Raw genomic sequence first — 16871 nt, 5'->3', positions numbered from 1 at the left:
AAGTACCACCGCAAACCAAATTCCTATATCAGTAAATCTCTATTTTTCTATTAACTAGGGAGAACCCAGAACTGATGATATTCACATAAGGCGGTACCAATTATTCGTTGACCTCCGATGACAAGTAGGCCTATCCATCGCTGGTTGTATATATAGCCCAGGCGATGATACTATTTTATAACAATAGCCCCTCAACTAGACACAAAACAATGCGTATAAATTAATTTATTTACACCGCAAATTCACAATAAAAATACTTTGCTATACCGGGCGATATGTGAAAATACAAGTACAAAACGGTGTGGTTCTTAAATTAGAAAAAAAAAAGAGAACAAAAAAAATAAAGACAAAAAAAATATCATCGACGATAATATGCACGGCATCGTAGCTAAAAAGAGTTTTAAGCATATTAATATAAGTGATGTAAAAGTATCTAAAAATATGGGAACATAATTCATATTATTAATTGAAAAAATAAGTATCCAAGCAAGCAGTACTTTTCATGCTCAATTCAACAACGGCTAAGCAAAGCAGGCATGTATCGACAAAGAATTGTTAAATGTATGAATAAGCAAAACAAACATACAACGATTTTCCATAAATAAAGCAAGCCTAATGCACACATGTATATAATCAAAAATGCTAACGGCTGCAGGATATCACATTACCTTTTAATGAACGTAATGGTGACCTGGTATTATATCCAACATAAAAAGCACATACAATCAAAAGAGACATTTCTTTGGTGGTATGGTATACAAGGCAATTTTTAATATGGCAATAAGTACCTTATTATGACTTCAACATATTCAAATCAGGAAATGTTAAACAGTGAATGTAAACTCAAAATATAATATGCATCTGCTAAACACAATGACTTTAGCAAATACAGCAAGAATGAGCTATGACTTTCCTTTAGAAATCACAAAAGATTGAAAACATTTCTAGTAATATGCTGCAGCAATCCTTATACTTCATATTAACACAATGCCCCGTTTCAATTTCAAAATTGTCATGAAGTCAGTTCTCAAAATTTTGACATTGTAAAAAGACTTTCGCAACACCCTGTACAATAAAGGGGGAAAAGACAAACATACAGAACATTATCAAATTACGAAAACTCCTCAATCTCTTTCAAAATTTATCTAAAATTTCAATCAATTTTTTGACATAAATCATCAAATTTATCCAATTATTATCAGTCCAGCAGATCAGAATTCAACTATTTAGTATTTCACTGCACCAAAACCACCAATCATACAATCATCATCCCGGTATCATACATAATCATCCCGTTATAAATCAAGATTGGAACAAAATTGCAAGTCACTACATTATCATTTAAACAACTACAATTTAATTGATAACTTTGATAATACTGCATAAAGACATTCTTCTATATTTCAAATGGGTATTTCATTCAAGTAACGAAGTATCAATGAAATAAACAAAGACAACTGAAACAATTTTCTGACGTCAATTCATTGGATGACAGAGATAAATATTCAAACCATCTTACAGAATATAAAAGTTCAAACAACAGCAAAGACATTCAACCACAATAATAAGGATCTGAAGCAAGGTCAACAAGTTCAAATAAGATTTAAATTTACTGAAACTTATCTTTTGAGGATCGAGAAAACAGCCATTATACCCTATTCCTATTTGCATCTATAAACCCTGCTTAAACAGTATTTATTGTATTGGAAAACATAAATTATAATTTTCAGATGGAGAATGGATGTTAAAAAAGCAATAAATTGGATTTATATTTTTTACCTGTAAGGTACAACTATAACCAGAATAATTTGAATTAAAGAGTAGCTAAAAACTGATGTCACTCAAAATTAACTGTAATTAATTTATACTGGAAAATTAAACTATCTGCACAATTAATGAGAATTAGAACATTACAAAGCCATTACTGGTTTCAGAATAATGAAAACAATTGAAGTTGTCAAAAAAACTATTCATATTGAGCTGAACTAAAAAAATGTTATCACATTTCCTGGTATATTATTTTAAAGTGTATGTTCAGAATTAGAAGATGTAAATCTTATTATTTCTAGATCGGCTTTTTATATGACTATCTTCAATAGATCAGAAGAGTCATAGAAACTCAAAGAACTTGAATTATTATTTCTAACGTTAGAGCTTTCAAAATATGAAGACCTATTGCACAATTTATAAGATGTCTTAGTGCTGAGATCTAAAGTCCTAAATTTGATGAAAATTTACCCCTTGGGATGGTGTAATAGTAATGTTTCATCATATAAAGTAAACATAGGATCAAAAGTCTATCAACTTCATACAAGTTGAAATTGTAAATGTGCTCCATTATATGAAAAACAATTCAAGATTGTTAATTGTCAGCATTCATAAAGCAATTAATGATAAATAATTTTGAATCCTTTGATTTAGCAAAGTTCAACTTGACAACAACATTCCATAGCAACACTTGCAGACACAGTAACATCCACACACAGTAAGAAAATAGAATAAAAATTGGTGAGAAAATAAGAGAATTAAGATGAAAAGGCAAATTTCGCTGGCAAAATAAGAATAGCGCACAAATAAGATTCAGGTATAACAATAGAAATAAATGAGACAGCAATAATAGCTAGATCGTTACAAAAAAAAACATGCGCCTACATTAAATAGATCTCCACAGCCATCAAATGCGTAAACTTAAAAAGTTGATGAGATTTAAATTTTCAACTAGAAAATGAAGCTGTGCAAACTTTGTTACATAATCTACTGGACGATGCAATTCACAAAACATATCTATTGCATATTATATTAGCAGGCTACAAACTATTCTACAACACAAGCGGTAAAATTTATCGTAAAATTATCTGGTCATGAACGGGACAATGCTAAATTCGAGAAAGCTTGACAAAACAATATAACAAAACCAACAGAAATAATAGGAAACTCATTACATAAACTTTCAGAATTCGTTTCAGGCTAAATTTCACATTAACATTATCAGTAATATGAGCCCAAGTGGTGGCAAGCAAGCATACTCTATTTCTGAGAGCGAAAGATACATTCAAGTTAGAATCGGGGATGTGCAATTCGAAATAAACTCAATTCTTCGATACTCGAATCAAATCCAGAATATCGAATCATAATGTAGGCTATATTTATAACTTTGTGGCTAGGTTAGATCAATTTCCACCGAAACCGATGTTAAAATTATCATTTTAGTTTAGTGGGCTCAACAAAATACATGATCAATTCTTATTTCACTCCTGAGCAAGCCATGATTGAATATGAATATTTGCAGAACGCTCTCGTGTCAATTGCGCAATATTTGCCACCAATTGCATAGGGCCACCCAATGCAGATTGCACAGTTATTTTTATGGTAAAGAGAGACAGAAATCCACTGTACAGGTTGCAGGTCATTTTATATAATCTACATCTATCTTTGAGACAACTTCACTCATTACCGAAATAACTGTGCTTGTGATGGGGCAAGCTGAGGTTAGATTTCATAAGGAACTTGAAGCAGGGTAAAAATGAATTCATATTTGCTATACTCTTGCTGCGTATTTCACTGTGTTATAAAATTCTGTCCTAAATCATTTGTAGTCCTATTATTAGATGTTGAACTGCTACATCCTTGTGTCGTATCAAGGGATCGTCGATTGTGTTTCGTCGCATTTTGATTTGCGAACATTTGCTCTAGAATAGATGGATGAATTTGTGACACATTTGTCAATTGCAGGCTGTGATTGTCAAATTTTGTTTGTATGATGTCATCTGACGGCGCACAGAGCAGCCTTAAAATTTCAGCACTTGTTTCATTATCATTAGTAACTTGTTGTAATTGTTCTGTATTAGCTGGAGCTGTAAATGAATTCTGAATCGGGAACTGATCTAGAGATACAGTGTTTAAATTGTTTTCAACATTAGGCTGATTGAGTGTAAAAATGTCATCATTTTGTAAAATGAAATTTTCCGTTTGACCGCTCGATAAACGATTCGACAATGAACCTGCGCTTTGCTCATGATGTTGTTGTTGTTGTTGCTGTTGTGAGGGTGCAAAATGTTTTGACTTCGCTGTGGCAATATTTAATGTAGATGCGTCATTAGACATCACAAAGTTGTTATTACTATTCATATTCTTCAAATGTTGTGAGATCTGATTACCTGAGAGTAAAAAGATAAATTGAAAGATGTATTGAAGTGTACATGGAATATATATTAAGCTAAAGAGCTACAATATAGGCTCAGAAATCACAAAACAGGTGTTTTGTTGATATTGAAGTTGGAGTGGTATTTTTAAGGTTCCTGGATGTCAAAGTAATTGAACTTTGAACTTCCTGTCCAGTCTAAAGACAGAAGATTCAGACATCTTATTCTTAAAAAAAAAAATTTAATAACCAAAATGATCAAAACTCAAATTTCAATTTATTTAAAATTTCTTGGACCTTGAATAGTAGTTGAAAATTTAGGGCACTGTACTGGGATGAAAATTTTTTTAAAATTTCAAATCTAGATAACAGTAACCTAAACGAGGCAACCAAAAATACTACTCAAATGTATTTGATTTTTTATATGATGCCTATTCATGCCTGCCCCAAACAAGGCCCAGCACAAGCACAATTGATATGCGAAGAGCTGGAAATTTTCCGGTTCAACATTGCCTAGCTAATTCATTACACCCTGAATGAAGTGGTGGGCATGGGATTTGAACCCGAGTCTTGTAACCTGCAATACCAGCACAGTTAAGTCTGACACTTTAATCGTTAGGCCATCGTGACCAATTAATGTAGGGTACCTTTTAAAAATTTGCAAATGCATCATCTTACTGATATAATACATACTAGTACCTGTAAAATTCTGATCTTCCCCTGTAACAGTGAGAGCTCCTATATTACCAGACAGTGTTACACTGTGAGATCCGGTCTTCAATAATACATTACTAGCAATTGAATTGATACCGTTTGGCAACTGTACCGTAACTGGACTGCTATCGATGTGCTACAAAAAAGATAAATTGATTATTAAATAATGATCACGTCAAATAACGAAATGACAGAATGTAGTTGAATACACAAACAGTAATAAACATAATCAGAAATACTTATAATAAAATTTTCATATGAGGAAAGTAACTAGGACTGTAGTAACCAGGAGGGGGAGAGGATTGATGATGAGACGGCTTAATCATATGGTGACCCTGGCCAGTGCTGGGCATTTTAAATCGAATATTGGAATCAAATTGAATTGTAAATTATTCAGATCGAATTGGCGCCATCTTGTTTTTTTATCGGCCGCCAAAGGTCGGGATGAATTCCTCATTTTTACAATGAAATTCTGACATATGAATCTTTCTTGCGAGTTATTGATGAAACATGTTTCTTATTGTATGTGAGCGGTCACTGTGTATGTGACCGAGTCACGGATTCCATGTTTTCAGTAATTTTTTGTGCCTGGAGAAACCATTCAAATAAGATCATATACAATTGAATTTCTTTTAAGTATTCAAGATTCTATTCGAAAAAAAATATTCTGATATCATCAGGTATTCGAAAATGCCAAACCCTAACCATGGCATCCGGTTACCAGTCCATGTCTGGTATGGGATATGACGAGCCAACCAGTTACCTATCAGTCCTGTTTAATGTGGAATAGTGAAACAGTTAAGAATCCCACATATTCATGCATTTAAATAAAGTCATAATCGGGCAAGTTTATATGACCCACCACTTGTGATAGCAATGAGTTAAGTAATACTCCGGAGGCAATTTATTTTTTCTTTGTTTCATTAATTCGCTTTGAACAACAATCTAGACCAGTGGTTTTCAAGCGGTGGAGCGCACCCCACAAGGGGGTGGGGAAGACTATGTTTCGAGGGGGCATAAAGCTAATTGAAAATATAAATATTAGTTAGATTTTATCTTGCCCGTCTTATTTTGGATATTTAAATTTTAAAACTTTTCATTTATTTCCTTATTTGCCGGTACGTTCCATCCACATATTTTAAACATGTTTTTTGAATAAAACATACTTTCACCTAACTATCTCTTATTTGTAATATTTTTGAGGTGGGCGCGAGATTTGACAATTTATAAAAAGAGGACGCAGCAAAAAGTTTAAGTAACACTGATCTAGATAGCGAAACATTGGCTTTCAGGACCCGCTATGATTTCGAAAGACCGAAGTCTTCCCAGTTTGACTATAGCTTACCTAAATTTAATAAACTGGAGGGTATGTTTAAGTGAAATGCTGGACATGCAGTTTGAAAGCAAAATCTTTAGCCTGCGATGCCAAAATAGTTGAGTCTAATAGAAAGCACAGGCCCACTGCACTGATTAAAGTCATATTGTAATTTTAAGCAAATTTGGAGTTTCCGATATAGTAACATGGGGGAAAGTTTGACTAGAAAAGAAAAGGTCTTCATACCAATTGAGAAACACTGTTCTAGCCATTTTTTATTCAGAGTATTGTTATCCTAATAACTGAACATTTACGAAATCCATATTGAATACACATTTGTACAGTGTCAGACTACCAATGGCACATACCTCTGCAAGCAACGGTTCCAAATGATTCTGTGCAACCGTACCATATTTTGTTATTGCACTTTTGGATTTTGCTTTCAGTGGACGAGACTGTAGAATAAAAAAAAACTTAATTATTGTATAAGAGTGTAAAATTTGATATAATAAAATTTTCAAATTGTAAAGAAACTTGAGACACTTACATGCATTCTAGAGGAGAGTTGATGACTTGACCAGGTAAAAAACTCATTCATTATTATAATAGGTTCAGTATGAGATATATGATCCTTTAAATCAGGGGTGTGCAACATGCAGCCCGTGGGCCAAATGCGGCCCTCGGGGAAAAAATTGTGTGGCCCGTGAAGATATGCCAATTTGAATAGTGTGCAGCAAACGAATTTTAATTCACCCGTAGTTTAATCTACTCCATGCAAGTAATTTAAATTCGTTTCCTAGGCTTGTGCGAAGCAAACATTGCATATCATAAGACTAATAACCAGTTTTTGGACCCGCAAATACTAGAAAGCCTATCTTAAATAAAGGTGCAACCGGCGGATTCACCCAGTTATTTGTAATTGACCTTTCTGTATTAAAGGTTGCACACCTCTGATCTGAATGAAAAAATTTTCAACTAGAAAATAAGATTTGGACACCTATGAACATGTGAATCGGCGTTTACTGGAAATTCTGTTTAGTTTCAGAATTCTTGGCAAAGCAGAGGTTACCCAATACTTCATATCCAATGCTTAAGAAAATTATCTTAAAGAAAAACTCACCAAGTTATGATTATGCTTTTCATTTCGGCTGATAGAGACAGTGTTACAGGTTCCGACAGAAGATGGATTGGAAATCATTTGCATAACATTTGGTGACTCAATTGGCATTGAATTGTTCGAATGATCGCTGAGAACAAAGTGAGGAGAAGAAGACACAACTTCCGCATTAATAACAGTTCGACCAGAATCGCTATTACTACTCATCCTTCTTCTTATCAAATTTGACGTTTGCTCAGATTTATTATTATTCCTCAAATTGGCTTCAGAGTGGTCTACACTAGGTGGAGCAAGATTAGAAAGCTTTCGATTTATTTTAGTCCTCGGTTTTTGTACAGGAGTTGGAGTCGTTTGAAACAATTCTAAGTTTTGAATCCCTGATAACTCAACAGGATTTAATAAAGTCATATTGTTTTGATTACTCGCTTGACTGAATAAACTGTTGGTTTGGTGCAAATTGCTCAAACTTGTTGTTGAGGTGGTTAAAAAATTAGGTTTTAAAAAGTTTGTTGGTTGAAAATTTTCATTGCCGACAGTAGAAGTTGCCCCGCCGATAGGTGTAAATGAAAATGGCTTCGGTGGCTTTTGCGTCTTGCCTACGAACTTTTGCACGTTTGATGAAAAAGATTCAAGTTGTCGTTCCAACTTTCTGCTATAAGACACTTGACATGTTCCTAGCCTCCTTGCTGGATGACAAGGCATCTGTTTTAAAATAGAAATCATTCACTTATCACAAAATAGCTATGGGAAGAGTGCAAAATATAATGATGAGAAGATAAAGTAATTGTCATAATGCTAAACTAGCCAAAAATTAATGACATGCCACAAACTTAAGAAAAAACCATGGCCTTAAGGACACCAGAGTAAAAATACAAAAAGTGAGAGCTTTCCAGAAGAATTTTTTTACATGACACTTATCCATGGCCTTCGCTATATACAAGCCAACACCAGTCAAGATTGTGAAGACAATAAGATATCCAGTATATGCCACGAAACAGCGTTGTGGAATCGGAGACAATTTACAATCAACTACAACTGCAGTAACAACGTTGGAAAATTTTTGTTTCCAATTCATGGCTTCTGGTTCTAAATGGTTTCGAACCCATGGGCAGTTCCAAGAAAATAAATTTTAATAGCAAAAACTTCAGCATATATGTGTGCCACCTCTGAAGAACGTGGTGTGGCGCATCGTGCTAGGCGTTAAGAATACACTTGCCACCACACTCTGATTACCCCGAGTGGGTTCGCAGGTTCGAATACTGTGGGGGTTAATTATGTGCGAGAAGATTGCTGGACTCCTCGCCCCAGTAGGGTCGTTCACGCAATCATTGGTTGATTACGGCTTTTTCCATCAAATAACTGGCTAACTAAACCCATAAACGACATGGACGGGTAACCAAGAGGCCGAGGTTCGCCATATGATCAAGCTGCCTTATCGGCTTTTCTATCCCCGGGATAAATATGTAAATCCTATGCTAAAGCTCAATGAACTTTTTTTAATTTTTGTTATTTGAGTATTTTGTTATTTTGGAGTATTTTGACTTATTTTATAACCAATAAAAGTCTGCAATTCCAAATCAGACTTCTGGATAATTCAGAAACTTCCAAAGTTTAAAAACACGAATCCATTAAAACATGCGAAACTTCGACTCGACATCTATGAGTAATTATGATATCTAAAAAAATTCTTAAACATTCACCGTTATTGGTAGAGGATGTTGTGATAAATATGAACATGAACTGGTAGAAATTGATGGTTCTTCAATTGCTTCATCATTATCCCAACAATATATGTGCCAAGGTGAGTATATCCTGATAAACAAATCAACATGATATCAAAATAACAACTTGGTTGAAAAACGAAGTAAGACATATTGTCAAGAATGAGGAAGTTTTACTTAGGACTTAAATGTAGCATCCATTTATACCAATACCAATCATGATCTCAATTAAAAAAATTAAAAAACCATAACAGAGCAACATGGAATCTATAATAGTGCTAGACCAGGGGTGTGAACCTGCGGCCCACGGCCAAGTGTGGGTCTCATAGAAAAATTGTGCGGTCCGTGAAGAAGTGACAATTTTGAATGATATGCAGCCCACGATACACGTTTTTTATTTAATTTGGCAAGTGCGAGTAATTCTAATCCCTTTGTGCTGGGAAGCCGATAGCTTGGTCCAATTTGTTATTTATGCATATAACTTCACAATGCCTTAACTGCTAGTTTGTTCCAAGAACGCATGTTGCAAGATTAATAACCAAAATTTTTGTGCCTGAAACTACTAGAGAGCCTATGTTGAGTTGCGGCTCGCGGTTTCACCCAGTTATTTTCTTCTGGCCTTCCTGTAATAAAGGTTGCACACCCCTGTGCTAGACTCAATGATCAGTAAGTTGTGCAAGTGTTAGAAACACAGACATAATATCAGCTTGCTACACACTATATACCTCAGTCATTCAATATACAAAAAGTTCTGTAGCCTACATGTCAGTGGCCAGAGCAACTTAATGATTCCATACCCAACCTAGATTGGTCAAATGGCAACTCGGTAATTTCTCATAATATGATGAGGGCGTCTTGTCATTTTCCTCTCTTTAATATAAATATGAACGCCATATCCTATTAGCATACTTACTTAGGAAACAAGCTCATAGAAGTTTTGGTCTTCGATGTTGAAGTAGCTGACACAGCAGGTTGCGATATTGGTGTTGTCATAGTTACACTCGTAGTCGAAGAAGGAGAAGACACAATTATTGGCTTGGTATTGGGTGAAGGTATGGTGAATTCAACTGTTGCAGTAGAAGATATAGGCATGGGTGGGTTTACGTTGGCAGGTTGAGATGACAATACTAAACAAAGAAAGTATATTTACAAATTGGTATTGATTAATAGAAAGTGAGACTTTGAAGAATTTTTTGTTATTTGATATGAGACCTTACAATTCAAAACAGAAATTGATCAAAAAAAGTTGATACACAAAATCCTATGGAACTATCATTAGGACAAGATCATATCAATTAGGTGATCGCAATTGCTAATGGTTGAGGCATTGGATTCAACTATGCTGCTGACCTAACGAATTAGATAAATAAATATCTTGAGTTCAAAGTTTATATCTATCACTTCAGAGGTAAAAAACTTGAGTTCCCATAATTACAAATGCATAGTATGTCTTAACATACTGATGGCTGCTTGTTTAAAGCCGTTAAGAGAGGTGTTGAGGATGAAAATTTTGACCAAACTTGACCAAATGGTAGCCTTGAGATTTATGAATAGCAAATGTAATCAAGAAACCAACAAAAGTGACTGTTGAAATGAAACTTGAATTTAAAATTTTGACAGAAGTCTGACAAAGATGGATATAGGTTGGTAAAATTTGGCACATTTATTTTTAGGAAAACTGAAAAAAATTGTCATCTTCGGAATTTGGCAAATGATCAAAAAAATAAGTATTGTAATAGCATATAGAGAGATGCAAAAAATGTTTAAAAAGTATTTAGCAAAATACTTAGTGGCAAGTTTGCTAAAAATACATTTAGATAGTTTATTTAATTGCCATTTGATATTTCATAAACATATAATGGTCACAATAATTTGATTGTAATAAAATCATCCTGACCTAATGATTTCATGGTTAACTGGTTATGGATTGAAAAAGGCCTAATCAATAATAAACTAATTCATTATAACAATTGAATCATTTGTGAAAACATGGAACGGGGAACATACCTCTATTTTACATAAAAAAATTGAAAAGTATACAGTATATTTAATAGTTTTTCAGCTAAAATTTAAATTTCCATAAAAAAAAAACTTTCTTGTAACTATCACACATTATACAGTGATATACAGGGTGTTCATAAAGTCATATTTCATAAAGTCCTACAATTTGAAACTTCATTAAGCGTTATTGAGTTATTGTTTTATTTTAATCAGTGTAAATTTAATTTTTTTACTTTATTTAATACACCTTTATATGCCCATTGAAGCACATCAAAGTTCATTTATCTAATCTAATACAAAACTTTATAACACCCTGGACATCTGTGAGAGGTGGCAATAATAAAAATATCTGAAGATGATGAAATTGTGTACAATACGGTAACTTACATGCTTTCTCTTTTGACCTTTGTTTTTCTCTCCTATGTTCCTGATTTAGCTCATCAAATTGCTTGCTTCGACCTGTATAAGAGACAAAAAAATGAAGAAATAAGGTTATAAACCTTGAAACAAATGAAGATCTGACAGAGAAAATCGTAGCAAGAAAAGTATTTCTATAATATTTTTCAAATATCCTTAGGGTATTTTTTTTTACCCCAAATTTTGCTGTTTTTCATCTAGACCAGAGAAACAGAATTATTGATAACACTGATGGTGTACGGAAAAGGTCTAATATATTTGAGCAACGTCTCTAGTTATATGGATATTTAAAAATTCCTATATCAAATGTAATATATCCTACATTTAGGCAATTAGAAGCCTGTAGAAGACGCTAGGGAGCTCCTGAGCTTTAAAAGGCAGAAATCCTACTAGTTAAACTCAAGTAGGAATGATAACATAGAAACTATAATTTGATATGTTAAAATATCTTATTTAGAATTATCGTAAACATTACACTTAGACTTCTAAATATAATTACCTTCCTAAAATATTATGGCAATGCTAATTAACTGTTTTATGATTAGCTAAAAGCAGTTGTAAGTTGAATTTGCGTACTACAGTTCATGAGATTGCTTTCTACATTGTAAACATAGAAAAACATAGTAACTTCCCTCAGAGATAAATCTCCTTTACTTGTGAGTGATTGCACATCCCATTGCTTTCAGCAGATTTTTTTTAAACGGTGCTCTGAACACGGCTCTGCACAAGCAGTTCCTGCCAGTTTAGTTTGGAAGAACCGAAGTCTTTCCGAATAGATAGTGCCTACTCAACTTATTACCCTCTTGGAGAGGTGGTGGGCATGGGATTCGAACCCAAGATTTCAACCTGTGATGTCATCCTAGTTAAGTCTAATGCTTCAACCACTATACCACCACGTTTTTGTAAGTTTTTTCTTACAAAAAACAACAACAAAAATATACCATTTCCTATAAACGAAAAGTTTATATGCATACCTGTAACAGCTCGTTTGGCACTTCGTGGATGAACTTTGCATGTGAGAGATCTTGTGCAATGAGAACTTTCTTCTTTCACCCATACACCACAATGTACATTCGGATCATATTCACGAGCTAAAAACCATGAAATAATTAGTATAAAAAAGGTAATTATGTAATTAAAAAAAAAAATTTTCCAGGATTTTACATGTAAATTGTTACATAAAATTGTTCATTCAAGCAGGAAATAATTTGATAGAATGATATTTAATCCATGTAATGAGATTTTATCAGATAAATATTAATACAAGAGCTATATAAATGAGCTCAACCACATTTCACAATATATGTACAAATTGGTATTTCTTGTTGTATAATGAAAATATTATATAATTTACCAATTCTGTGAATATTACAGTCTTAATAATGTGGAATGAACTGATTAAAAAATGTGAGGCGTATTTTTCAACAAGACACATAATACTGCTCTATCATTAATTTGGTACACAAGGAATACCATGAATCTGTCAGGCTGGAAAATATGAATGAACGAGAATGCTATTTTTTGCTGTTGTGCATATTTTTTTTAAGGCTCCGTTTCATTAAGGTGTTTATTTGTATAACTTTTTAGGGGAAATTCTCTCCTCCAATTTGAAGTAGGTTCTACCACAAAGTTACTGATTTTGAAATGACCAAAATCTTTTGATTTGGAAAATACCTCGGGTGTGAATGACGTTGTAGACATGAGCAGAACAATAAACTATCAAGGGCTTGAACCCAAAACCTTGTAATATGTAATTCAAAGTGTGCCGCACTGCAATAGTATATAGTACAGGGGTGTGCAACCTTTAATACAATAGGGCCAGATACAAATAACTGGGGGAAACCGCTGGCCGCACCTTTATTAACGAAGACTATCTAGTGGTCGCAGGCACAAAAATAGTGGTTTTTGATTTTGTTACATGCGTTGCTGTCCGCACATCATTCAAAATTGGCACTTCTCGGCAGGCCGCACAATTTTTTCTTGAGGGCCACATTTGGCCCGCGGGCTGCATTTTGCACACCCCTGGTGTAGTATACTGCAGTTACTTATCTCATAGATGAAAAGACAGATACTTTTTGATGAACATTTAAAATCAATCAGGTTAATTGTATATACAATACCTTTCAGAGGTAAAATTCTGGCCTTCTCTTTTTTCTTTGTTTTTGAAGGAAGTGTCGTTGGTTTTGCAATACCCTGAGTTATTTTCTGGATTGTAGGTAAATCTTTCTCTCTCACAGGAGTATGCAAAGCCTGCACTTTCGCTCTCGGTGGTGAGGTGGAAGAAGATTCAGAATTACCACTAGGTGGTCGAGTCCGTTTATGCGAAGTTCCTACCCGGACAGAACCCACGGACCCGGTTAACATTGGTACCGACGTTTTCTCAAGCACCACTCTTGGCAATTTTTGTTCATTAATGGGTGACTTTAACCTAACACTATCTGGTGATAAAACAACGTTATCAGAAATACTATCTTGTCTATTCTGATTAGTATGGTGATGATGATGATGTGGATGGACATCATAACTTCGTTTTGATTTGCTATGGGAGTCTGAAACTGATTTTTCAGTCCTTTTTCGGTCCACACTACCACCATAGATAATTTCATTATCGGATAGTTTTGCACTACCGCTAGTCCTACGATGCCTATGTTTTCCTTCGGATACATGATGCGGACCACTAGTTTTATTGACAACTTGAGGTTCGGGAAGTTCGCTGAGTTGTATCGTACCGCCAATTTTATTTCCTGCTTTCACACTACAAGAAACATGATGTTGCCTTGGTAACTGAGTCACAGATGATTTTTCATGAAATGTTGCGACACGCACTTTGGAACTTTGCTGAGAAGTAACTGATTTTGATGAAATATTTTCAGAACGATGGTTTTTATTTGCAGGTTCAACAGATCGTTTCTGTTTCTCACTTGATGTTGAAACTTTTTCTGGAAGCGCTTCCAATTTTGAAATATCAGCCAACATATCAGAAGCATTCGAATGACGCAACAAGTTCTTTTGATTCGTACTACTGCGATTGGATTGCTTCGACATATTATGTGGAGGAGATATAAGTCTATGATTTGACTTGTCAATACCATACCTACTCTGCCCTTGCATAGGCTTGACACGATTACTTAAAGATTTCTTACTGATTACTTTGTTTTTGTGTTTTCTCTCTGTGAAAAAAAAATAAAAAAATTGAGAGGAAAAAGTAAGGTCTGATGTTGGAGATACTACATTTGTAAAATGACTAGAATTATACTTGATAAAGCCTATAATCTGGATAAAAGACTTGATTCCTTGGAATTTATAATTTGTCAACAGCACAGACAGGGCAAATAATAGAGTAATTAGCGGAGACAATTTTCAATAATTCCTTCAACATATCTGGTTTAACCATATACAAATTATCATTTCGAAAGTATTCAGGTATTCAGTATATAATATTCGCGAAGAATACGGCTATTTTCATTAATTATCATGTTACTAACTAGGACTAGGAGACTAATTTCTTCAACCCACAGGGAAAACAGGGCTAGGCCTGTGACAATAGTGATTCTCTGTAAGACTAAACTGATCAAGTTCAGCAGACGTTCTTGCACTATGTAGGTTCATGAATTCTTCTATTAGCCAAGTTCATGGGTCTGAACTACACAAGATTCATAAACTTTATCTGTATATAGCATTCCGCTATCCTGAGTCCAATAAAATTTCTAATGGATCTAACTCTTTGACTGCTCAATATATCATAAATAATACAAACCATAATGTGTATTCATAGACTGCGGTTTGACAAGTTGTCCACAGTGTTCACAAACAATTAAATAAAATCTGTCAGTTCCGGGACGATATCCAAACAATCCCATATCTGAAATAAAAATAATTTTTATATGAGAAAATATAAGTATTATCACAACATGGGTAAGGGAAAATTAGATCATTTGATTAGTGGATAATGGAACATTGTAAATTTAAGTCCCGATAACATAGGCGTCAAAGTTAGAAACAGCAATTATACATACACCAATGATGAAAAAAACATTTGCGTAAAACAAAACATTGACAATAGATATGCTTAGCAATAAAACGAGTAATTGAACATCAACAAACCTGGTCGGCTCAATCGTGCTACTTCAATATCACGTTTAGAAGTGCTTTCAACAGTTGGTTGAGGCTCTAAAGTAATACAATGAGAATCTATTAATTACAAACAGAAGTGGATAAATACATATTATTTATAAAATGAAAGCAATTTATTCTACGCAATTCTGAATCAACAAATTGGGAATGACAAAAATATAAACAATTACAAATTTAATATAAACAAAATAAGTCAAAATTAATTGCTCAAAATGAAACAAATTCAATAGATGTATACACGAACACAATATATTTTTATTTTTAATATCTCATTTAACAACATTTTTTAATTAAATCAATTAAGAAGGATTGAGGAAGTCTTGAATTCCATGAATTTAAAACTTTGAAGACATCTAGTTAAAAAATTGTTTAAGCTTATAATGCAGGAATCAAAGCAGACTTGCAGCTAATCAATACAAAACAATAATAAAATATGTAACTTACTCTGATCAGATGATTGAACAGCCGCCAACCAATCTGTCCATTTGTTACCAACGAATTGGTCAAGCTCAGGACCAGTCCTGTCTTCGAAGGCTGCCATTCTGCAACCACTGATGCAAAGTATGATTTAAGATTACATTATAATTGAGGCAATAATACTATTTTCCTGTAAGATCATAAAATATATTATGCACAATTCACAAAAATCAAAAGCACACCCCCAACAATGAATTTGGCGTTCCCACAACCGGTGTTGTTTTGATTGGCAGGTACTCCGTATCGCCACCTAGATAGTAGCACATTCGCCTCTTGTCACCCAGATATGTATATTTCTCCATTGAGCCATCCATATTCCATGATACCTATCTCTTGATAGAAGCATAATTTAATATCACAAAAACCTAATAAATAATTCTAGCTTATTGCTATTTCAGTTTGTGTTGCATCACTGTTCTGTCCTCCGTGAAAAATATGACTCCTTCCAATATGGGGGCGTGGCCATATGCCTGATTTCTGCCACTCATGCATGGGATGCTATAGCTACAGACAATGAGACAAATATCGAAGCTTTTTCACATAAAAATACACTTTGTCTCTAATCATCTTAAAAACTTTAAAAATAAAAATGAGAAAAAATAATAAGACCTAAAATGCCCGGGCTAATATAATACAATTTATTTTGAATATGTGTCCGTATTTATCATTTTTTATTTACACTGCTCTTGCGTGTGTGTCACCAACATGTGATGTAATATCATAATGTTCAATTAGCTTAAAGCTTGAAGTCGGATTGAAGTGTATTTCGGTGTGTTTTTCATGTATATTCATGGTACCGCTATTTTAAGTCTCGTGTACCTCAACTGAAATTTT

General features: G+C 33.9%; 1 protein-coding gene across 1 annotated transcript; it reads right to left on the bottom strand.

The window, feature by feature from the left end:
* Nucleotides 1-216: 216 nt before the first annotated feature.
* LOC120338863 (uncharacterized) lies at nucleotides 217-16181 on the bottom strand. The gene is made up of 12 exons (XM_039406839.2): nucleotides 16005-16181; nucleotides 15531-15596; nucleotides 15184-15288; nucleotides 13547-14596; nucleotides 12401-12517; nucleotides 11397-11468; nucleotides 9922-10135; nucleotides 8988-9099; nucleotides 7291-7989; nucleotides 6539-6625; nucleotides 4841-4991; nucleotides 217-4157 (listed from the first exon to the last, which is right to left on the bottom strand). Exons 1-12 carry the CDS (start codon nucleotides 16099-16101, stop codon nucleotides 3559-3561), a joined length of 3369 nt encoding a protein of 1122 aa, XP_039262773.2. The 5' UTR covers nucleotides 16102-16181; the 3' UTR covers nucleotides 217-3558.
* Between the last annotated feature and the right edge of the window lie 690 nt (nucleotides 16182-16871).

The sequence above is a fragment of the Styela clava genome, chromosome 9 (assembly GCF_964204865.1).
Source record: "Styela clava chromosome 9, kaStyClav1.hap1.2, whole genome shotgun sequence".
Classification (NCBI taxonomy): domain Eukaryota; kingdom Metazoa; phylum Chordata; class Ascidiacea; order Stolidobranchia; family Styelidae; genus Styela; species Styela clava.
Note: the sequence above shows the minus strand (reverse complement) of the source record. Positions and strands in the feature narration are given on the sequence as shown.

What these genes read in the sequence shown, in the direction of transcription:
- LOC120338863 (XM_039406839.2), bottom strand. Translation starts at nt 16,101, where the DNA reads ATGGCAGCCTTCGAAGACAGGACTGGTCCTGAGCTTGACCAATTCGTT. An exon ending in GTCTATGAATACACATTATG is followed by an intron (nt 14,597 to 15,183) that starts GTTTGTATTATT and finishes TTTTTTTCACAG; the next exon opens with AGAGAAAACACAAAAACAAA. An exon ending in CAGAATTTTACCTCTGAAAG is followed by an intron (nt 12,518 to 13,546) that starts GTATTGTATATA and finishes CATGGTTTTTAG; the next exon opens with CTCGTGAATATGATCCGAAT.